The sequence below is a fragment of the Girardinichthys multiradiatus genome, chromosome 6 (genome assembly GCF_021462225.1).
Source record: "Girardinichthys multiradiatus isolate DD_20200921_A chromosome 6, DD_fGirMul_XY1, whole genome shotgun sequence".
Lineage (NCBI taxonomy): Eukaryota > Metazoa > Chordata > Actinopteri > Cyprinodontiformes > Goodeidae > Girardinichthys > Girardinichthys multiradiatus.
Genome location: NC_061799.1, coordinates 45,786,117 through 45,810,859, shown reverse-complemented (window position 1 = coordinate 45,810,859; position 24,743 = coordinate 45,786,117). Strand labels below are relative to the sequence as shown.

Here is a 24,743-nt window from a genome sequence, read left to right as displayed (position 1 = left end):
TGTAGACCTAAGTTAACAGCATCATCTGCTGACCTGTTTGCTCGGTAAGTAAACTGCAGGGGGTCCAGCAGGGGGCCTGTGATGTCTTTCAGGTGCTTCAACACCAGCCGCTCAAAGGATTTCATGACCACAGATGTCAGGGCTACAGGCCTGTAGTCATTTAATCCTACGATGGTGGGTTTCTTGGGAACCGGGATGATGGTGGATCGTTTGAGGCAGGAGGGGACCTCACATTTCTCCAGTGATTTGTTGAAGATCCTTGTGAAGATCGGAGCGAGTTGATTTGCACAGGCTTTCAGACATGATGGGGAGATGTTATCAGGTCCTCCAGCTTTCTTTGTATTCATGCGCTGAAAGTTTACCTCTTCCTTGGAGATCTAGAAAGGCTGTTCTTAAGCTTCTCACTGTAGCTTCTCTTAGCTGCTTTGATCTCCTTTGTTAGTTTGTTCCTGGTCTGCCTGTACCGCGCCCAATCTCCACTGGTGTGAGCTTCTTCTTTTTCCCTGCGCAGATTCCTGAGGTGTGGAGTAAACCATGGCTTGTTATTCCCAAAGGTGCAGAAGGTCTTGGTCTGCACACACATGTCCTCACAGAAACTGATGTATGATGTCACCACATCAGTTAGTTGGTTTAAGTCAGTGGCTGAGGTTTCAAAAACAGTCCAGTCTGTGCATTCAAAGCAGGCCTGTAGCATCTGCTTTGATTCCTCAGTCCACTTCTTAACACTGTGAACCTTGGGTTGGGAAGCTCTTAGTCTCTGTCTGTAGTTTGGGATGAGGTGGATTAGATAATGATCCGATTCAGAGTCTTCACTTGCGAAGGGGAATTGTCCAGTTGTCTTTTCTGTTGTGAGCTTGGTGCCAGCAAAAAGGAGCTCAGGTGCCGATGTTCGAGAAGGAGGAAGAAGCAGGGTGTGCTGATGCTTGGGTCTTGGAGTCGAAGGAAACAGGAAGCCGCCAGCTTGGTCCGTGTCCGAAAGGTTCAGATGGAAGTGAGAGAAATCCATGAAGCACTAGGGATCCAAGGCTTTATCTGTTATACATGAAATGTAGGATGTATGCGAAGGCTTGCAGGTAGACGGAGACGGACCGATGAGGGGCTGATCACTGTCTCAATCTCATAGGGTCCGATGAAACGAGGTGAAAGTTTTCGGGACATAGACTTTAATGGTACGTCACGTGCAGATAACCAAACCTTTTGGCCAGGCTGATAGTCCGGGGCAGATCGGCGTCAACGATCAGCGAACTGTTTATTCTGTTCTGCAGTTCGTTGGAGGGTTTGAATGGAGGAGTTCCATATGGTCTTGCAGCGACAGATGTGTTGGTGGACTGAAGGGACCGTGATGTCTGTCTCATCAGCAGAAAACAAAGGTGGCTGGTAACTTAACGATGCTTCAAAAGGGGAACGTCCTGTAGCAGAGGAAACGTGAGAGTTCAGAGCATATTCAACCCATGGCAGGTACAGGGGTTAGACAATGAAACTGAAACACCTGGTTTTAGACCACAATAATTTATTAGTATGGTGTAGGGCCTCCTTTTGCAGTCAATACAGCGTCAATTCATCTTGGGAATGACATATACAAGTCCTGCACAGTGGTCAGAGGGATTTTAAGCCATTCTTCTTGCAGGATAGTGGCCAGGTCACTATGTGATACTGGTGGAGGAAAACGTTTCCTGACTCGCTCCTCCAAAACACCCCAAAGTGGCTCAATAATATTTAGATCTGGTGACTGTGCGGGCCATGGGAGATGTTCAACTTCACTTTCATGTTCATCAAACCAATCTTTCACCAGTCTTGCTGTGTGTATTGGTGCATTGTCATCCTGATACACGGCACCGCCTTCAGGATAAAGTGTTTGAACCATTGGATGCACATGGTCCTCAAGAATGGTTCGGTAGTCCTTGGCAGTGACGTGCCCATCTAGCACAAGTATTGGGCCAAGGGAATGCCATGATATGGCAGCCCAAACCATCACTGATCCACCCCCATGCTTCACTCTGGGCATGCAACAGTCTGGGTGGTACGCTTCTTTGGGGCTTCTCCACACCGTAACTCTCCTGGATGTGGGGAAAACAGTAAAGGTGAACTCATCAGAGAACAATACATGTTTCACATTGTCCACAGCCCAAGATTTGTGCTCCTTGCACCATTGAAACCGACGTTTGGCATTGGCATGAGTGACCAAAGGTTTGGCTATAGCAGCCCGGCCGTGTATATTGACCCTGTGGAGCTCCTGACGGACAGTTCTGGTGGAAACAGGAGAGTTGAGGTGCACATTTAATTCTGCCGTGATTTGGGCAGCCGTGGTTTTATGTTTTGTGGATACAATCCGGGTTAGCACCCGAACATCCCTTTCAGACAGCTTCCTCTTGCGTCCACAGTTAATCCTGTTGGATGTGGTTCGTCCTTCTTGGTGGTATGCTGACATTACCCTGGATACCGTGGCTCTTGATACATCACAAAGACTTGCTGTCTTGGTCACAGATGCGCCAGCAAGACGTGCACCAACAATTTGTCCTCTTTTGAACTCTGGTATGTCACCCATAATGTTGTGTGCATTTCAATATTTTGAGCAAAACTGTGCTCTTACCCTGCTAATTGAACCTTCACACTCTGCTCTTACTGGTGCAATGTGCAATCAATGAAGGCTGGCTACCAGGCTGGTCCAATTTAGCCATGAAACCTCCCACACTAAAATGACAGGTGTTTCAGTTTCATTGTCCAACCCCTGTATGGGCACCAGTCTGTAGGATTAGTAGATGTGAGACAGCGTAAGGTGGATTCAAGTTGTTGATTGAGTCTTTCTGTTTGTCTGTTGGATTGGGGGTAGTAGCCAGAGGTTAGTGAAACTCTAGCTCCCAAAGTTAAACAAAAATTGCTTCCAGACCTGAGAGATGAATTGTGGACCTCGGTCAGATAGGATGTCGTGTGGTATGCCATGTAAGCGAAAAATATGTTTGGTGAGAAGTTTGGCGGTTTGCAGAGCAGAGAGAAGTTTCCTGAGTGGGATGAGATGGCATGTCTTAGAAAATCGGTCAACAATTGTGAGAATAGTGGTCATACCTGAAGATGAGGGTAAACCAGTAACAAAGTCCAAAGCAATATGTGACCAGGAACGACCAGGTATGCTAAGTGGTTGGATGAGACCGGCGGGGGGTTGATTGCTGGTCTTGTTTCTGGCACATGTGGAACAAGCCTGAGCAAAATCTTTAACATCCTTATGGATTGAAGGCCACCAAAACATTCTCTGTCTTAGAGCTATTGTCCTGCTAACTCCGGGATGGGCTGAAAACTTAGCTGTGTGTACCCAATCAATGAGTCTATGACGAAGCTGAAGTGGGACGTAGGTATGATTGGGTGGTCCTGTCAAGTTCTTGTTGTTGTGCTTTGCATATTACATCTTCCATCTCCCACCTGAGCGCCCCGACATTCCAATTTGGCGGTAAGATGGGCGCTGGCTCCTTTACAGATTCATCACCTGCAAACTGCCTGGAGAGTGCATCAGGTTTAGCATTCTTAGTTTCAGGTCTGAAAGAAATACAAAGGTCAAAGCGTGAAAAGAACAAAGACCACCGGGACTGACGTGGGGTCAATCTTTTAGCAGATTGTATGCAAGCCAAATTCTTATGGTCCGTCCAGACTTGGACTGGATGTTCTGTGCCCTCAAGCCAGTGGCGCCATTCCTCAAGAGCTAGCTTAATAGCCAGTAATTCCTATCTCCGATGTCATAGTTTCTCTCTACATTGTTCAGTCTGCGTGAAAAAAAGGCACAAGGAATCTCCCATCTTCAGAGTTCTGTGATAAATGGTAAATGGACTGAACTTATATAGCAATTTTCCAGTCATACAGACCACTCAAAGCACTTTACACTAGAGCCACATTCACCCAATTGCACTCACACATTCATACACCGATACGCAGATCGGTAGGCAACTTGAGGTTAAGTGCCTTGCCCAGGGGCACATTGACATATGGCAGGAGGAAGCTGGAATCGAACCCACAACCTTCTGATTGCAAGACGACTACTCTTCCTACTGAGCCACAGTCGCCTCCATAAGAATGCTCCTACCCCAATGTCAGAGGCATCAACCTCTAAAATAAACTGTTTCGAAGAGTCAGGGTGAATTAAGATGGGAGCTTGAGAGAACTTCCTTTTAGAGCCTGAAATGCTTCTTCACCCTCGGGTGACCATGAAAATGGGACCTTGAAAGAGGTTAAAGCAGTAAGCGGTGAGGCTGTCTGACTGTAGTTTCTTATGAAGCGTCTGTAAAAGTTTGCAAACCCGAGGAATCTTTGTAGTGCTTTGCGGGTGTCTGGTACAGGCCACTCCAGGACCGCCTTAATTTTCTCGGGATCAGATCGAACCTGTCCACTCTCAAGAATGTATCCTAAGAAAGTGACAGAGGTTTGATGAAACTCACACTTTTCACTCTTCACAAAGAGACGGTTTGCCAAAAGACGTTGTAGTACATGGCATACATGGCGAGGATGCTCCTCAATGTCCTTAGAATAAATCAATGTCATCAAGATATACAAAAATGTTCAAAAAGTCTCTAAGTACATTGTTAACAAGTGCCTGAAAGACAGCAGGAGCATTGCATAGTCCAAAAGGCATGACCAGGTATTCAAAATGACCGAGAGGAGTCTTGAAGGCCGTCTTCCACTCATCCCCCTGGCGGATCCTAACAAGATGGTAAGCATTTCTCAGATCTAGTTTAGGGCATACTGTAGCACCATGAACCGGTTCAAAAGCTGATGAAAGTAGTGGAAGTGGAAACTTATTTTTGACGGTGATTTTATTAAGACCCCTATAGTCAATACATGGTCTTAAAGAACCATCCTTTTTGCCTACAAAGGAAAATCCAGCCCCAAGAGGCGAAGAAGATGGTCGGATTATCCCTGCTGATAAAGATTCACTAATATAATTCTCCATGGATTTCTGTTCTGGGTGGGGATATTATATAGTCTACTAGATAGTAAGGGGGCCCCAAGGACGAAGGTCGATAGCGCAGTCGTAAGGCCTATGGAGTGGTAAGGACAAAGCCTTGCTTTTACTAAAAACTCCCTAGATGTTTTGATATTCTAAGGGTACATGTGAGAGATCTATCTCCTCATTTTCCTCACTACTCTGTTCAGAAAAGCTTGGGGAAAATGCTGACTGAAGGCAAGATGAATGACAACTAATGGACCAAGATTCAACACGACCCTTCGACCAATCAAGATGAGGATTGTGTTTTCGTAACCAGGGGTAACCTAAGACCAAAGAACCACGGGATACTGTAAATACAAAGAAAGAGATTTTTTCTCTATGGTTCCCTGATAACAAAAGATCAATGGGTTTGGTCCGATGTGTAATTTGCTGTAAAGCCTGACCATCAACGGCTAATACAGATCCCGGGGAAGGAAATGGTTCAACCTCAATTCCTGCTTCGCTTACTAACCCTGGATCAATTAAATTCTGTTCACTTCCAGAGTTGACCAAAGTGGACATAGTCAAGGTTTGTTGGTTAACCATGACAGTTGCTGGTAAGCTGAGTTTAGGGGCTTCATTATCTACAGAATGGTCCGCTAACCCCCCCTTTATGGTTAGCGGACACTGTCTTTTGGCTGCCCGGGACAAATAGGACAGTTAACAACAAAATGATCAGGAGAACCACAATAAAAGCACTGTTTGGCCTGTCTGCATCTCTGTCTTTCTTCTGGAGTTAACCGGGTGCGTCCTATCACCATAGGTTCTGACCCAGTAGCTAAGGGCTGAGTGGGTCTTGCAATGGGTGAAAAGTTAATCCGTGATGTAATACTAGATTCTCCTGTTCTGGTTCTCCTTCTCTCCCTAATTCTATTATCCACTCTTGTGGCCAAGGAGATTACTTCATCTAATGTGTCAGGTTCATCAATAAAGCCAACTCGTCTTTTAAAACCTCGTCTAAAGCATGAATAAATGCTGACCTTAAAGCAATATTATTCCAACCGGAAGCTGCTGCCAAAGTACGAAATTCTATCAAAAACTCAGTGAGAGGTCTATTGCATTGCTTTAATGCTCGCAGCTGCCTTCCGGTGCCTGACTGATCCACTTCAGTGGAGAAGGTTTGCTTAAATTCAGAAACAAATTCTTCAAAAGCAGAACCAAAGTTGCAGGAAACAGAAAATTGGGCCTCAGCCCATCGCAAAGCCTTGCCGGTCAATAAATCAATGATATATGAAATCTTAACATCATCATGCGGGAAGGAACTTGGAGAGTGGTTGAAAACTAAGGCACATTTGAGTAAAAATCCTCTACTATTACCTACTTCTCCAGAAAACTTATCTGGGTAAGGGGAAATGACGTCACAAGTGTGGGACAGTTGTGGAGTTACCGGGGATGCAGCAGCGCCATCTACCAGTGTGGTGGACTGGGCACGGAGGGTTTGCTGTAGCATGGAGGTGATCTGCACTAACTGCTGGTTGGTTTGACGCTGCTGCTCTGTAAGAAGATGGAGAGAAGAGTCATGAGAATGAAGCTGATTTGCATGTTCTGAAATAGTTCTTCTGAGTGTTTCTGCAGGGTCTTGTTGGCCAGAGTGTTCTGTCATTTTCGGTATAGATTTGACCAACATACAGAGAACACTCAGAAGGAAAAGTTTTACGGTTTTTATTATCAACAAGGTAGTCTAGGAAGGGAACTGGGAACACCAACTGTAAGGGAAGGAAACAGAATGGATTGGTGAACAAGCGAATGATATGAGGCAACTGATTACTTAGATCTGAGAAATGACTTACTAAATTGCTGTAGCAAGAACCGCCAGGGGTAGAGAGATTCAGAGTCTTCACTTGCGAAGGGGAATTGTCCAGTTGTCTTTCCTGTTGTGAGCTTGGTGCCAGCAAAAAGGAGCTCAGGTGACGATGTTTGAGAAGGAGGAAGAAGCAGGGTGTGCTGATGCTTGGGTCTTGGAGTCGAAGGAAACAGGAAGCCGCCAGCTTGGTCCGTGTCTGAAAGGTTCAGATGGAAGTGGGAGAAATACATAAGAAGGTAGTTCCTTAACTCAGTACTTAATAATCCAGGTACTCAGAGATACTCTGGAAACGAAGTCAGAACTCAGCAAGGTAACAAAGCCTCAGGTAGAAACCTGCGAGGGAACAAAAAATGCAAGATTACTTGAGTTCAAAAACAAAGCACAAAATTAGTAGTGGCTGAGCTTGTTACCACTAAGGCAAACACTCTGGCATCGAAGTGCTTGCAGTCTCCCGCTTAAGTACTCCTCCAAGCAATCACCAGATAGGGAACACCTGTCATCCGGTGCACCTGAGAACTCCAGCACTAACTGGAACACTGAATGTTTAGTTAAACAAGTACACAAAACACAATACTTTAAAGCACAATGTTAGAAAATTGGAGAGAAAATGGCGCTCTACACACCTAGAGAATTCCTGCTTAATCTGGAAAAATAGCCTACTGTTGTATAAAAAGACACTTCACCAAGCTAGAACAGCTTATTTCTCATCATTAATAGAAGAGAACAAGAATAATCCTAGGTTTCTCTTTAATACAGTTGCTAAACTTACACAGAGTCATAGCTCTGTTGAGCCATCCATTCCCTTAGCTCTTAGCAGTCATGACTTTATGGGATTCTTCTTAAATAAAATTGATTCTATTAAAAATAAAATCTTTGACATACTCCTGAAGATGATTACTTCATCCTCAGCAAGTGAGACAACATTGGAAATAACTGCAGAACCTGATTTGTGTTTGGACTGTTTTGATCCAGTGGAGCTTCCTGAGTTATCAGAAATATTAGCTTCATCTAAACCTTCAACTTGTATGTTAGACCCAATCCCAACCAAATTATTTAAGGAAGTGTTCCCTCTGATTACCAGCCCCATTTTAGATATGATTAATCTATCTTTAGTAAATGGATCAGAACCACAAGCTTTTAAGTTAGCTGTAATTAAACCTTTACTTAAGAAACCTTCGCTTGATTGAGATGATTTAATAAATTACAGACCTATATCCAATCTTCCATTCTTATCTAAAATTCTTGAGAAAATAGTTGCTAATCAAATGTGTGAACATTTATACAGCAATGACCTGTTTGAAGAGTTTCAGTCAGGTTTCAGAGCTCATCATAGCACTGAAACAGCTCTGCTGAAAGTCACTAATGATATTCTTATGGCCTCAGATAATGGACTTGTGTCTGTTCTGGTTCTGTTAGATCTCAGTGCTGCATTTGATCCAGTCGATCATAATATTCTCTTAAAAAGGCTGGAATATGCTGTAGGGATCAGGGGAACAGCGCTAGGCTGGTTTAAATCTTATTTGTCTGACAGATTCCAGTTTGTTCATGTAAATGATAAATCATCTTTAAACTCCAGGGTTAATTGTGGAGTACCACAGGGTTCAGTACTTGCGCCAATTCTCTTTACTATATATATGCTTCCAATAGGTCAAATTATCAGGCAGCATAGGATAAATTTTCACTGTTACGCTGATGATACTCAGCTTTACTTATCCATAAATCCTGATGAACCCAACCAGTTAGATAGACTACAAGCATGTCTTGAAGATATAAAAACTTGGATGACTTTACATTTTCTGCTTCTAAATTCAGACAAGACAGAAGTTGTCGTCTTTGGACCGGAGTCTTTAAAAAAGAAACTGCTTAGTCAACCACTTAACCTGGATGGCATTAAACTGACCTCTGATAATAAAGTAAAAAACCTTGGTGTTATTTTTGACCAGGACATGTCATTTAAATCCCATATTAAACAGGTTTCTAGGATTTCCTTCTTTCATCTCCAGAACATTGCCAAAATTAGAAATATCCTGTCCAGGAGTGATGCTGAAAAACTAGTCCATGCATTTGTTACTTCAAGGCTGGACTATTGTAATTCTTTACTATCAGGATGTCCACAAAATGCAGTTAAAAGCCTTCAGCTGATTCAAAATGCTGCAGCAAGAGTTCTGATGAAAATTAAAAAGAGAGATCATATTTCTCCTATTTTAGCTTCCCTTCATTGGCTCCCTGTTAAATCCAGAATAGAATTTAAAATTCTCCTCCTCACATATAAAGCCCTTAATGATCTAGCTCCATCATACATCAGAGATCTGATTGGTCCATATGTTCCTAACAGAGCACTTTGTTCTCAGACTGCAGGTTTACTGGTGGTTCCTAGAGTCTCTAGAAGTAGAATGGGAGGCAGATCCTTTAGTTATCAGGCTCCTCTCCTGTGGAACCAGCTCCCAGTTTTAGTCCGTGAGGCAGACACCCTGTCTACTTTTAAGGCTAGGCTTAAAACTTTCCTTTTTGATAAAGCTTATAGTTAGAGTGGCTTAGTTTATCCTGAGCTATCTCTGTAGTTATGCTGCTATAGGCTTAGGCTGCTGGAGGACATAATGACCACTTTCACCCTCTTCGCTACATTCTCACACTACTCTCCAATTCTGCATTATTTGCTGTTATTTCAGCTTTTAACTTTGTTCTCTCTATTCTCTTCCTAGAAGCTACACCTGGCCTGACTCTGTGTCTACCTGTGACACCTTTCTGGAGAGGGACATCGTCCGAGCTTCTGCTGGCAACAACTTAATGCTCACCTTCTACAGATGATCCACATGGCCCTGTCTTTCAGTGTTTAACCCTTTCTCTCTCCTAGACATGGCTACTGACTGAGCTTCTACTGTAACTAACTCTATGTTCTCTCTTTCAGACTCTAACCTTGAAAACTGGCTCAGAGTTTATCTGTTCTTTCTTTCTAGATGAAACGACTAAAAGAGCTACATCCATTAACATTTACTTTTCCTTCCCATAGAAAGTACTCCTAGATCAGTGCTTCTTTGTTCTCTTTGTGTCTCTGCTCTGTTCTCTCAAACCTCCAGTCGGTCGTGGCAGATGGCCGCTCACACTGAGCCCGGTTCTGGTTCTGCTGGAGGTTTCTTCCTGTTAAAAGGGAGTTTTTCCTCTCCACTGTCGCTACATGCATGCTCAGTATGAGGGATTGCTGCAAAGTCAACACCAGTGACTGTCCACTGTCTCTACATGCTCATCCAGGAGGAGTGAATGCTGCAAGTCACTGACTGGATGCAATCTGCTGGGTTTCCTTAGATAGAAAAACTTTTTATCCAATTTGAATAAATAACTGAATCTGACTGAACTGTTCAATGGTTACGATTAACTGGAATGTATGAACCTGACTGTTGTGAAGAACCTTGAGACGACATGGGTTGTTATTATATAAATAAAACTGAAATGAATTGAATTGAACCTTGTTTAACCACTCTTTGCTCTTTCTAGGGAACTCACCGGCGACTACACTTTAGGATACCCAGGCTGGCCCCGGTGGCCTAACCCTTAAGCTGACTTCGTTCCTGAGATCTCCTAAGGATATATTCACCTACGGATCTACAAGTCTCCACCATAACCTGGAACTCATTCTGGCTGGCTGCTCCTGTACCTCGAACTTTGTCATGCTCATTCATCCTCACCTGTTCACCCTCCACTGAACCGCTAAAACACCGCCTACCCGCCAAGTACAAGAGTCTCTGCAAACAGATACTCAGGACTCCACCAGCCGGGGACCCGGGATCACTGGGAGCGGAGAGGCAGGTTAGTGGCTTGAAAAAGCTTACGCAAATACAGGTCCTTCTCAAAATATTAGCATATTGTGATAAAGTTCATTATTTTCCATAATGTCATGATGAAAATTTAACATTCATATATTTTAGATTCATTGCACACTAACTGAAATATTTCAGGTCTTTTATTGTCTTAATATGGATGATTGTGGCATACAGCTCATGAAAACCCAAAATTCCTATCTCACAAAATTAGCATATCATTAAAAGAGTCTCTAAACGAGCTATGAACCAAATCATCTGAATCAACGAGTTAACTCTAAACACCTGCAAAAGATTCCTGAGGCCTTTAAAACTCCCAGCCTGGTTCATCACTCAAAACCCCAATCATGGGTAAGACTGCCGACCTGACTGCTGTCCAGAAGGCCACTATTGACACCCTCAAGCAAGAGGGTAAGACACAGAAAGACATTTCTGAACGAATAGGCTGTTCCCAGAGTGCTGTATCAAGGCACCTCAGTGGGAAGTCTGTGGGAAGGAAAAAGTGTGGCAGAAAACGCTGCACAACGAGAAGAGGTGACCGGACCCTGAGGAAGATTGTGGAGAAGGGCCGATTCCAGACCTTGGGGGACCTGCGGAAGCAGTGGACTGAGTCTGGAGTAGAAACATCCAGAGCCACCGTGCACAGGCGTGTGCAGGAAATGGGCTACAGGTGCCGCATTCCCCAGGTCAAGCCACTTTTGAACCAGAAACAGCGGCAGAAGCGCCTGACCTGGGCTACAGAGAAGCAGCACTGGACTGTTGCTCAGTGGTCCAAAGTACTTTTTTCGGATGAAAGCAAATTCTGCATGTCATTCGGAAATCAAGGTGCCAGAGTCTGGAGGAAGACTGGGGAGAAGGAAATGCCAAAATGCCAGAAGTCCAGTGTCAAGTACCCACAGTCAGTGATGGTCTGGGGTGCCGTGTCAGCTGCTGGTGTTGGTCCACTGTGTTTTATCAAGGGCAGGGTCAATGCAGCTAGCTATCAGGAGATTTTGGAGCACTTCATGCTTCCATCTGCTGAAAAGCTTTATGGAGATGAAGATTTCATTTTTCAGCACGACCTGGCACCTGCTCACAGTGCCAAAATCACTGGTAAATGGTTTACTGACCATGGTATCACTGTGCTCAATTGGCCTGCCAACTCTCCTGACCTGAACCCCATAGAGAATCTGTGGGATATTGTGAAGAGAACGTTGAGAGACTCAAGACCCAACACTCTGGATGAGCTAAAGGCCGCTATCGAAGCATCCTGGGCCTCCATAAGACCTCAGCAGTGCCACAGGCTGATTGCCTCCATGCCACGCCGCATTGAAGCAGTCCTTTCTGCAAAAGGATTCCCGACCAAGTATTGAGTGCATAACTGTACATGATTATTTGAAGGTTGACGTTGTTTGTATTAAAAACACTTTTCTTTTATTGGTCGGATGAAATATGCTAATTTTGTGAGATAGGAATTTTGGGTTTTCATGAGCTGTATGCCAAAATCATCCGTATTAAGACAATAAAAGATTTGAAATATTTCAATTAGTGGGCAGTCACTGGGTGAAACCAGGGAGGCAGACTCAGGCAGACAAATCCAGGGGTGAGGCAGGAGGCCAGCCAGTCTCTTCAAAAGTAAGTAAGTAAGTAAGTAAGTCAAAGTTTATTTATATAGCGCCTTTCACAGACATTAAATGTCACAAGTTGCTTTACAGAAGTGCACAATTATACATTAAGATAAAACAATAAGGCACAAAAAATTTTATAAAAACCATCACTATGAGGGTAGTGGTAATATATAAGTTACAAGCCTATAGTAGCATAACTACATCCAACACACTGGAACTGTTAAAAAGGTTTGCAAAAGAGATAGGTTTTAAGTTTGCTCTTAAAAAAGTGTCTTGGGCCGTCCCCTAGGCCTCCTCCCTGTGGGACCTGCCTGGAACACCTCCAGTTCCAGGCTTCCAGGAGGCATCTGAAACGGTCAATCTGATTGTCACAAATCAAGTCATTAACTCACAAAGTCTTTGAAGAGAGAGATCTTATGTTCAATAAGCCACAGTTAATTGTTTTATTTTTCTTTTCTGAGTTTTTATTTATTTTTATGAGATTTTCATGGTTTCCTCCTTTTAGATTATTTTTTAATCTATTCAATTTTGGTGAGAGCGAGACACTGTCTTAATACAATAGGGTTATGGGTGGGAATCAGTACAGAAGTTGCAGAGAGGAGTGTTAAACTACGACCCTGCGTCCTGCATGAATGACCTTGCTAATTTAGAAATTCTGAAATCTTAAAAAATAGAATGGCTGAATGAAAACAGCTTCATTTGGAGATTTTATTTTATCTAGCTGGTATGCATTCTGGGGATTTAAATAATGTGACAGAGAAAAAGAAACTTCCTGGTCTGGACCCTGGGTTGTCACCTAACGAATCTTACATCGTTACACAGTCGGGTTTTACCTCATGAACTGATTCTCCTTTACCTGATCAAGATGTCTGGATTTCTAAAAATGACACATTTTCCTACTTTAAGTAAATGATTGATGTCTTTATAGATGTATCCTTAATTGCAGAGAGCAACAGGAAACCGTACTATCCTCTGAAAGATTCAGAGTAGCTCAGTCCTCTTTCAGGTCGGCACTGGGGGCAGATAGGGGGGACGTCATGAAGGTGTGATCTAAACATGCTGATCTCAGGTCTGATTTAGCAGCACGGTGTGGGGGTGAATGTCTGTGAATAGCAGCAGTTTGTGTTGGAGCTGGTGTCGAGGTTAACAGGCCTTCTCTCGGTTAACAACGCTGACGTATCCTGCAGCCACCCACACACAAAAAATAGATCCTTCAGTTTGACTCACATGACGGTCGTCCACCTCTCATCACGTTTCTCTGGACGTCTGCGAGTGCACACTCGCTGCCTCCTCAGATGATTCCCACAGAGAAGAAACCTGACTTTGAATGAAAATATGAAGGGATGATCAATGCTTGAGCTCATCCAGCAGAGAGTGCTGTGATTTTCAGGACACATCATTCTCAGTAACTACCATGAGTTCCTTTGTTTATTGGACAATCATCAGAATCTATTCGGGCTTTCACCTGCTGACACCTGTAGATGGCGCTGTAAAATATATATTAATTCAATTCAATTCAGTTTATTTATATAGCGCCAATTCACAACACATGTCGTCTCAAGGTTCTTCACAACAGTCAGGTACATACATTCCAATGAATCGTAATCATTGAACAGTTCAGTCAGATTCAGTTATTTATTCAAATTGGATAAAAAGTTTTTCTATCTTAGGAAACCCAGCAGATTGCATCCAGTCAGTGACTTTGCAGCAATCCCTCATACTGAGCATGCATGTAGCGACAGTGGAGAGGAAAAACTCCACTAGCCATTACTTAAAACCTAATTAAGCCAACCAGAACAAAAATCAAGTGTACAGAAAAAAGCCAAGATGTTCTAACAAACAAACATTTATGAGATAAACTGTTTTATTAATGATCTCAACGATCTGATCTAGTTCACTCAAGAGATTCTGTCACATCTATTTTTTTTATAAAGCTTTCCCTGGCAGTGCAATTAGGTACGGCAGGGGTCCTTGGTTTGGTTCACTTAACAGTTCAGTCTAAATCTAGACTTGTAAATATAGTGAGGACATCTATGAAAATAATTGGGTCAAATTATCTGCCTCTGCCCTTGGAGTCTGTTAATGAGCGCACAGTAATTAGACAAGCGAAACGGATCTTGCAGGACCCGTGTCATGTGTTGTTCTCAGAGTATGAACTACTACCTTTGGGTAAACGCTACAGAGCCATTCGTTGCAAAAGCAAACGTTTTCAGTTTACTTCCTACTTCCATCTCTCTTTTTAATAATCTCGACCATTTACTTGATTGCTTGGTGGAAAGGGATAGTTTTTATATCGGTGTTTCATCTCTTAATTATTTGATTATTATCTAATCACAATGATGACTTTTTATGTTTGTTATTGCAACATTGATGAATGTAATGTGCTAGAACACGCAGTAGTCCTATTTATTATCATCCATTCTTTTTTGTTTCCATGCTTCTACGCTTGTTTCAGTGTGTATTTGTATGTCTGTACCACAACATGATTTTGCCTTGGTCTTGTCTTATACTGTGTCTTTATGTTCTTTGCAGTGACTGTACTGTTACCCACTACAAATTTCCCTTAGGGGACACAAAAGAATATCTTACCTTATCTTATTTCTCATGCAGAGCTCATCCAAAACAGCTGCCCTGTTGAACTCAGAGCATTTAACTAAAAGGGTAAAGGTTCTACCCATTCATTCTGATCCTTCACAGTGTGGATGTCGTTGTCTTCAGCAGTCAGAAGTATGCATCAGAGGAGATTTCCACTGTCAACCATAAGAGGGCGCTCACATATTTAATCATCAAGTCAGAGGATTTAACTGCATCAGACACTGAACTGCATTTTACAAGCATGTCCATGAATGTGTGGAAAGGTTTAAAGTGAGATCAACAATCTGACCCAACCCCTGAATACTGCACTAGATCAAGGCCGGAGGACAGAGATCTGAAGATGTCACACCTGGAGAAACAGGCCAGATTCAAACATCTATACACACAGATCTGCAGCAGGCCCCGGAAGATAATCCAGTCTTATTTTGCTGATTTTTCCACAAGTGGAATCAGGAATGACACTATTTTACACATCTCCTGTTTTTATGCTGAATCAGAGCTAGAGAATTATGTCGTCACAAGGCTCTTTACAAAGTCAATTCAATGGAATCATACACATTTCAAGTAAGATTCATACATTGCAGTTAATCCAAACTATCACAGAGTGCAGTCAGATTAAGTTTATTGCTGAAATTGGTTAAATGTAGCGGAAAAATTGTCTTATGCTTTAGATTTGGATAAGTGATTATGCTTCAACCAACACTTATAACAGTTGCATGCAAATGAGTTAATTAAAATGTTCTCATAACCTTGCTGAATCATGCTTTGAGGAAGGGAGGAAAACTGCCTGGGCAGTTTCAGACAGGAGGTAATGCCTTGTGAAAAGAACACCCTATTGTCTCTGGAAATGTTTATGCAGACGTGGTTTTTTTTGTCTAGCTTTGTAATGTATAAAGGAGCACTGAAGACTGCCTGCAGTGCTCATTCACTGAACTGTGCTTTGTGCCTTTCAAACGCTGTGAGCCTTTGAAATAAATACTCTGAAGACTAGTCTCGGTAGAAATCAATTTATTGAAGCAGTAACTCACTCTATTGATAATAGAGTTCCATAACAATATTTTTCTATCTAAGGAAACCCAGCAGATTGCATCCAGTCAGTGACTTGCAGCATTCCCTCCTTCTGGATTAACATGTAGCATAACACAGTTGGTCAGAGCAAATGGATTTGTTTGAGAGAGACGGGGTTAAACACAGAAAGACTTGGCCAGGTGTATCATCTATAGAAAGACAATGTGAAGATATTAGCAGCAGTAGCTCAGTTGATAGTCCCCTTTAGGAAGATGTAAGTTAAGCAGAACACCAGGACAGATGTAACAATAAACTGCAGATAATGCATAATTGGAGAGTAGTATGAGAATGTAGCGAAGAGGGTGAAAGTGGTCATTATGTCCTCCAGCAGCCTAAGCCTATAGCAGCATAACTACAGAGATAGCTCAGGATAAACTAAGCCACTCTAACTATGAGCTTTATCAAAAAGGAAAGTTTTAAGCCTTAAAAGTAGACAGGGTGTCTGCCTCACGGACTAAAACTGGGAGCTGGTTCCACAGGAGAGGAGCCTGAAAACCAAAACCAATTATTGTAGTTTTGTATCATCCACCAGGACCCTATGCTGAATTTTTAGATCAGGTCTAAGAATTTTTTTATGAATTAGTGTTCAGTAATGATAAAGTTTGATTATGACTATAATAATCATAGATATATTTTGATGTTGACTTTAAAAGTGATAGTCTATATTTGGCATTAAATGCTTTCTTAGAGTGGGGCTGCACGGTGGTGCAGTTGGTAGCACTGTTGCCTTGCAGCAAGAAGGTCCTGGGTTTGATTCCCAGCCTGGGGTCTTTCTGCATGGAGTTTGCATGTTCTCCCCGTGAATGCGTGGGTTCTCACCAGGTACTCCGGCTTCCTCCCACAGTCCAAAGACATGCCTGTTAGGTTAATTGGTCTCTAAATTGCCCTTAGGTGTATGAATGAGTGTGTGTGTGGTTGTATGTGTGTTGCCCTGCGATGGACTGGCAACCTGTCCAGGGTGTACCCCGCCTCTCGCCCATAGACTGCTGGAGATAGGCACCAGCTCCTCCGCGACCCACTATGGAATAAGCGGTAGAAAATGAATGACTGACTGCTTTCTTAGATAGAAGTTGCACAGACCTACACATGTCGTACCCATGGAGGGGTTGTGCAGGCGGTTGCATACTGTGCTTTTTTCCTCTCCTACAGCATATGATTGGCAGTTGGAGCTCCGCAGGGGTTCCTAGTTGAGCTCTTCAGGAGGGCTTCTTAAAAAGCAGGAGCCTAAAGGGAGACGTCAGCTTGTTATTCAATTCAGTTTATATTTTTTATATAATTAACAACACATCTGAAGGCTCTTTACAGAGTCAGTTCAGTGGAATCATACAGATTTCAAGTCAGGTTCATACATTAATCCTTATTATCAAATAGTCAGATTCAGTTTATTATTCTAACTGGTTAAACGTTTTTTTTTTAACGGAAACCCAGCAGATTGCATCCAGTCAGTGACTTGCAGCATTCACTCCTCCTGGATGAGCATGTAGAGACAGTGGACAGTCACTGGCGTTGACTTTGCAGCAATCCCTCATACTGAGCATGCATGTAGCGACAGTGGAGAGGAAAAACTCCCTTTTAACAGGAAGAAACCTCCATCAGAACCAGAACCAGGCTCAGTGTGAGCGGCCATCTGCCACGACCGACTGGAGGTTTGAGAGAACAGAGCAGAGACACAAAGAGAACAAAGAAGCACTGATCCAGGAGTACTTTCTATGGGAAGGGAAAGTAAATGTTAATGGATGTAGCTCCTTTAGTCGTTTCATCTAGAAAGAAAGAACAGATAAACTCTGATCCAGTTTTCAAGGTTAGAGTCTGAAAGAGAGAACATAGAGTTAGTTACAGTAGAAGCTCAGTCAGTAGCCATGTCTAGGAGAGAGAAAGGGTTAAACACTGAAAGACAGGATCATGTGGATCATCAGTAGAAGGTGAGCATTAAGTTGTTGCCAGCAGAAGCTCGGACGATGTCCCTCTCCAGAAAGGTGTCACAGGTAGACACAGAGTCAGGCCAGGTGTAGCTTCTAGGAAGAGAATAGAGAGAACAAAGTTAAAAGCTGAAATAACAGCAAATAATGCAGAATTGGAGAGTAGTGTGAGAATGTAGCGAAGAGGGTGAAAGTGGTCATTATGTCCTCCAGGAGCCTAAGCCTATAGCAGCATAACTACACAGATAGTTTCAGTTCAGATTATTTAGTTAAACGACGCTTATTTACAACAATGTCGTCTCAAGGAACCCCACAAAGGGTCCCACTGATGGTCATTGTTATACTAAAAACCACAAGGATTGGGATACCTCCCTCTGTCAGACTGATTATAACCATTGGAAAAGAGAAGGGGTCATACAGGTAGCAGAAATGGAGGGTGTGTTTGCACCTCAACCATAACTGAGGCTAAACCTGACTCACCCTTACTCCAACCAACAGGGAGGGAGGAAGGCTCCCTCCCTGATAAACTAAGCCACTCGAACTATAATCTTTATCAAAAAGGAAAGTTTTAAGCCTAGCCTTAAAAGTAGACAGGGTGTCTGCCTCACGGACTAAAACTGGGAGCTGGTTCCACAGGAGAGGAGCCTGATAACTAAAGGATCTGCCTCCCATTCTACTTCTAGAGACTCTAGGAACCACCAGTAAACCTGCAGTCTGAGAACAAAGTGCTCTGTTAGGAACATATGGACCAATCAGATCTCTGATGTATGATGGAGCTAGATCATTAAGGGCTTTATATGTGAGGAGGAGAATTTTAAATTCTATTCTGGATTTAACAGGAAGCCAATGAAGGGAAGCTAAAATAGGAGAAATATGATCTCTCTTTTTAATTTTCATCAGAACTCTTGCTGCAGCATTTTGAATCAGCTGAAGGCTTTTTAACTGCATTTTGTGGACATCCTGATAGTAAAGAATTACAATAGTCCAGCCTTGAAGTAACAAATGCATGGACTAGTTTTTCAGCGTCACTCCTGGACAGGATATTTCTAATTTTGGCAATGTTCTGGAGGTGAAAGGAGGAAATCCTAGAAACCTGTTTAATATGGGATTTAAATGACATGTCCTAGTCAAAGATTACACCAAGGGTTTTTACTTTATTATCAGAGGTCAGTTTAATGCCATCCAGGTTAAGTGGTTGACTAAGCAGTTTCTTTTTTAAAGACTCCGGTCCAAAGACGACAACTTCTGTCTTGTCTGAATTTAGAAGCAGAAAATGTAAAGTCATCCAAGTTTTTATATCTTCAAGACATACTTGTAGTCTATCTAACTGGTTGGGTTCATCAGGATTTATGGATAAGTAAAGCTGAGTATCATCAGCGTAACAGTGAAAATTTATCCTATGCTGCCTGATAATTTGACCTATTGGAAGCATATATATAGTAAAGAGAATTGGACCAAGTACTGAACCCTGTGGTACTCCACAATTAACCCTGGAGTTTAAAGAGGATTTATCATTTACATGAACAAACTGGAATCTGTCAGACAGATAAGATTTAAACCAGCCTAGCGCTGTTCCCCTGATCCCTACAGCATATTCCAGCCTTTCTAAGAGAATATTATGGTCGACTGGATCAAATGCAGCACTGAGATCTAACAGAACCAGAACAGACACAAGTCCATTATCTGAGGCCATAAGAATATCATTAGTGACTTTCAGCAGATCTGTTTCAGTGCTATGATGAGCTCTGAAACCTGACTGAAACTCTTCAAACAGGTCATTGCTGTATAAATGTTCACACATTTGATTAGCAACTATTTTCTCAAGAATTTTAGATAAGAATGGAAGATTGGATATAGGTCTGTAATTTATTAAGTCATCTCAATCAAGCGAAGGTTTCTTAAGTAAAGGTTTAATTACAGCTACCTTAAAAGCCTGTGGTTCTGATCCATTTACTAATGATAGATTAATCATATCTAAAATGGGGCTGGTAATCAGAGGGAACACTTCCTTAAATAATTTGGTTGGGATTGGGTCTAACATACAAGTTGAAGGTTTAGATGAAGCTAATATTTCTGATAACTCAGGAAGCTCCACTGGATCAAAACAGTCCAAACACAAATCAGGTTCTGCAGTTATTTCCAACGTTGTCTCACTTGCTGAGGATGAAGTAATCATCTTCAGGAGTATGTCAAAGATTTTATTTTTAATAGAATCCATTTTATTTAAGAAGAATCCCATAAAGTCATGACTGCTAAGAGCTAAGGGAATAGATGGCTCAACAGAGATTGTTAAATCAATACATGTTGTCTATGCCAGCAGCATTAATTGAATTATTTTAAATTAATTAATTTTCAGTCCTTCCTTTGTTAGTTCTTTCTATATTATTACCGAAATCTCCATCTTGAAATACAGTTCTCATATTGAAGGCCAGCCACTGCCTTAGCTCAGTGTGTTGAACCAGTGAACCCAGTCTGGAGGTGCCTCGGATTTGTTGGACAAACATTACGTGAGTATCCCAGCCTTTCCAGTGAACAAACTCAGACTGTTTGTCTCCTGGTTGATCAAACATCTGGTTTCAGGTCAGATTTGCTCTCAGGTCAGGTGATGACGTCAGTGTAAGAGAATCTGCTCTCAGGTCTGTTTACTGGCAGAATTTTGTGTTTGAACAGAACTGGAAATGAGCCAGTTAGTCTTGAAGGGAAGTGGGACACAGCTTCACCTGAGCTGATCATGTGACATAAATCAGCTGTCAGTTTGGATCTGATAGAACCAGCTAAACCAGATTAGAAGGGGAACCTATCTAAATTAACAGATTTCTGTCTTATTTATCCACTATGTTTTCAGGAAAGAGGTTCCGGATGCTTGGTGTTTTAGTCTTTGGGGCTTTTGACCAGTGAAATACACTTGGTTGTGGATTCTCCGCTTCTGCTTGGCCTGTGAAGGATTAACCTTCCTAACAATACGTACTGCACTGTGGCCTGCAGAAGCCAACCAGAGGCCAGAATGGGACTTAGGAGGAAGTGGAGGCGTAGGTCGGGTTCTTCCATCAGCCTAATGGTCTTTTTGGAAGCAGCTTGGAGCGGATCTACAAACACTGCCAGAAGACAACTGCTTTTAAAGAATGTCAAATACCCATTATCTGAAGATGAAGCAACTGGGACAGGTGCAGAATGAGACCGAAGCAATCAAGAGTCTGAAACCTAAAACCAGTTAAAACACTTTGTGCTTGCAGTTTTCATGGCCAGTGTCAACCCTTCACTACTGAGGATCTTTGTTTCTAATCTGAGTGAGAAATATGGTTCAGCAGAAACTTCAGGACTTCATCTGCTTCAGTTGTTTTTCACAGACAATGTCCGTCTGATCAGGTTTTAAAAAAGAAACATACAACATTTTGACTCACAGTTTAATGACAAATCCAAAATGATGCAAATAAATTATGTCAAGTTCTAAATGAAGCTCTGGAAACAGTTTCGGGTGTTTCATATTTTTGTCTCATTTTGATTTCAGAAACATGAGCCAAACTTTGATCATCGTCTGGATTTTGGCTTCTATCTGAATCTGAGAGGCAAAAAAACTCCAGAAGGTTTCTCTGCAGGTCGGTTCTACCTTCGCCTCCCTCAGCAGTTCTAATACTCTGTGATGATTGGCTCGTCTCCATCTAGTTTGTCCACTGAACCTCCACAGGAACATATCAGTGATGAACAGTTTTTCTGGAGCAGAAACAGAAGCCGGTCCAGTGTGAATGTTCTGTTGCAGAGTTAGCTTGGTCCAATGTGGAAAAGCATTTGTGCATTAAGAACATTAAGGGGCTTTTGGGAGGTTTTGCTGCTGCAGGTTTTCAGTCTTTCTAAAGTCTTCAGTTCTATGAGCAGCCGCACTCGTCCACAATCATGTTCTGGATGTCCTTCTTGATGATCTTCTGCTCCTCATTGTAGTACAACATGGACATGGGCCGCAGCCTGGTGGGTACACAACAGGACTTCAAGTTCTGAAATGGGCCGTAGCCCCTCATACGGTAATGACTGATGACCGCCGCGTGGAAGGACAGCGCTGAGTTGCCCATGTTGCTGGGGCAGTCCCCCTCGCAGTAGTTGGCATGGTAACCAGATGGAGCAATGATCCAGTCGCTCCAGCCAATGTCTTTAAAGTTTACGTAAAACTGTCGTTTACAGCAGACATGGATTTGGCCGTTGCACTCCAGACCTCGTTTAACTCTCCTCTGAGGCTCCTCTGAGGCCCGCAGCATCACCATGAGGAACGGCCGGTGGGACTGATCCTGGCCTGTTCCTTTCGCTCCGTGGCCGGGTGTAAGGATGGGCAACGCCCCAACCTTGGCACAAAGTGGACAAGAAACTTGCAAGCTGAGGGAGGTGCTGCCTCCATCCAGCAGAGTCTGAACGCTGTGAGTCACAGTGACTGTGTGCCAGCCACTGCGACGGCTGTCCACCATCTTCTCTGAAACAAACTCGTCCTTATGAGAACCACCATCATGGCAAGTCCACAGCAGTTGCAGCATCACTTTGCGCCTCACCCAACTGACCTTCGACATCTTCAGGAAGATCCAAACATTGGCCTCCTCCACGACGCCACTGCCACTGTTCTTCAGAATGTCAAAGGTCACTGTGTTTGGAGAATGTCCTGCAGCGGAAAACATATGACATGTTAGATCTGCTTGTAGAGACGAAGCTGAAAAGATGGTTAATTTCTACAAACCCCCCACCTGGTATGCAAATTAACTAACAAAGTGAAGGTCTCTAACAATAAATGCATGAATGGATCTTTGCCTCCTGATATATTGGACATAAACAGAGAATCTAAAAAAGACCCGGAACGGAAGATCCTGTCCTGTTGGGTCTTCTTTGTCTTGTGCTACAGAATAATTACTGAGACCCAGATTTCTCTGAAAAAAGAGATTATTTACGCCCTGAGACCACTCGGTATGCCCCCCCCTCCCACCGGCTCGTTACTGCCCATAAAATTTGGCAAGCCTCTGAAGAACCTTTTAATGACAGCTTTGTCAGCAAAGAAGGAACTATTTATAGCACAACACCATTATGCACATTTCTGTCAGCAAACAACAAGTGAACTATGCTGTTCACGAGCTGCGTCACATTCTCTGCATTACTTTTAGAGTTAAAACTGAAACTTTTAAGTTCTACGAGTCATGTGGTTTCTGCCTGTTTGTTGTATTTCGGTTCCCATTTGAGCTTCTGTATAAAAAGCGAGGCAAACCCAGTGCAGGATCTCTGCCTGCTGAAAATCTTACCAACCAAGAATAAAACTATGTTTTTACCACTGGGATTCTGGGACGTTTAGGACAGTTCACATGAATCTAAAGTCTGTAAATCAGTAAAAACTGTCAGATGCAGCAACTTTCATGATCTGATCAATAAACATCATTCTGACTGGATTCCAGATTTACAGTATATTCATCTGATTATTCAAGATGTTCTGGACTCCGATGGAACCAGATCAGATGGTGGTGTTTCCTAGCTGAATCCTTTTATTCTGTTCTATCTAAATCTTTTAATTTTACAACGTTTAATCCCAACGTGATGAGCACATCTCTGGCAAATTGGTTGGCTCAGGAACATGACCTTCACATGGAGAAAAGTTCTTTCATCTGACAGAAATCTGTAAACAAACTTTGAACTGGTTGGATTTTTCTGAATGAGCCGATAAGAGAGAACACACAGAGAACGTGACGTCTCCCATGCAGCTGAATTGCCAGTTTGTATTTCATCATGTTGATCATCCAGCTCAGGTTCCCTTCTCATACACACAGTAAAAGCACCATCATTCACCAGTTAGTTCAACCATGATATGGTTTGGAGCCTAGATTTATTAGGGGTTAGCAGCTCTGCAACCTGCAGTTACCCAGGACTGATCACACCCTTAACTGAGCTGGACTCAGCCATGACAAGCTGATAAAACCACAAACAAGACTCACCTGGCTCTCCAAAGATGATCAGTTCCGATGGAGGTTCAGGTGCTGTTGAGGTCCCAGGACCTGAACTTTCCTCTAGTATTTCTACAGTACCATCTTCAGTAACACGCCCAACGTGTAGCTTCTTGATGGCGTTGAGCAGTGCTGCACGAGGAACCGGCATTGTCAGGTTGGGTCGGGCACTCAGGTGCAGCATGTTCAGGATGTGACGCTTCACTGCTTCCACCATGTCGCTTTGATCTCCAGATGAAGACAAATTCTTCCTCATCTGAGACATGAAGCAAGATGGGCATTCAGAAGAGAGTGCCCCTTCCTGGAGATGTGGTGCAACCTCCAGTGGAGAGGAGATTGTTGGAGAAGTGTCAATCAGAAGAAAGATGGACATCACAAAGAACAACCCAGCCCAAGAAGACATACTGCTCCCTGTTGATGGTCCTACAGAGGATGAAATCTGTAAAGTCACTGTAGAGTCAGATGGTAGGACCAGAGAACCGAGGCTGATGGCAGAGTGTGATGGTAGGGTTGAACTGTCCAGAAAGTTAAGTCACAGCAGACTCTGGTACGAGGATCTGGTGGAGGGTTGCACAATAAAATCAGTTCTATCCAGAGAGTTATGCAGGTTCTGGGTCAGACAGTATAGTCAGATGTTAGAACCAAACCCCAGAGTTGGGTCGTCTTTCAGGGGTTTAAAATGAAAAAGATGCAAAAGAAGCAGTTATCAAGTTTGAGGCATCAGTAGGTGAGATTCTAAAGTACCTCCTGATGGTGTGATGCTCATTTAAATCTGTGGCTCTGGTCCTTCAGTCCTTCATGTGCCGGTTGTGATGTTGGGGATTCTGCTGCTGGTTCAGGTCTTCTCTGGTACTGAATTTGAACAAACACTGAGCAGGGTCACTCTGTTCTCCCTCTATGCTCTCTGACAGCAATTATACCTCTAGCAGTTAAACTCCTCCCTGCGTTCCCAGAGGTATTTTCCCTCTAAGTCACTCACACACTCGGCATGATCTCTCAGAATATC

At 42.9% G+C, this 24,743-nt stretch overlaps 1 protein-coding gene across 1 annotated transcript; it reads right to left on the bottom strand.

Moving 5' to 3' along the window:
* Positions 1 to 21,015: 21,015 nt before the first annotated feature.
* inhbab (inhibin subunit beta Ab) lies at positions 21,016 to 24,743 on the bottom strand. The gene is made up of 3 exons (XM_047368920.1): positions 24,482 to 24,743; positions 23,729 to 24,294; positions 21,016 to 22,416 (listed from the first exon to the last, which is right to left on the bottom strand). The coding sequence occupies exons 2-3, from the start codon at positions 24,138 to 24,140 to the stop codon at positions 21,641 to 21,643; spliced, it is 1,188 nt and encodes a 395-aa protein (XP_047224876.1). The 5' UTR covers positions 24,141 to 24,294; positions 24,482 to 24,743; the 3' UTR covers positions 21,016 to 21,640.

Coding starts and splice junctions, on each gene's coding strand:
- inhbab (XM_047368920.1), bottom strand. CDS start 24,140: ATGTCTTCTTGGGCTGGGTTGTTCTTTGTGATGTCCATCTTTCTTCTG. Junction 22,417..23,728: donor GATCATCTTTGGAGAGCCAG/GTGAGTCTTGTT, acceptor TTTCCGCTGCAG/GACATTCTCCAAACACAGTG.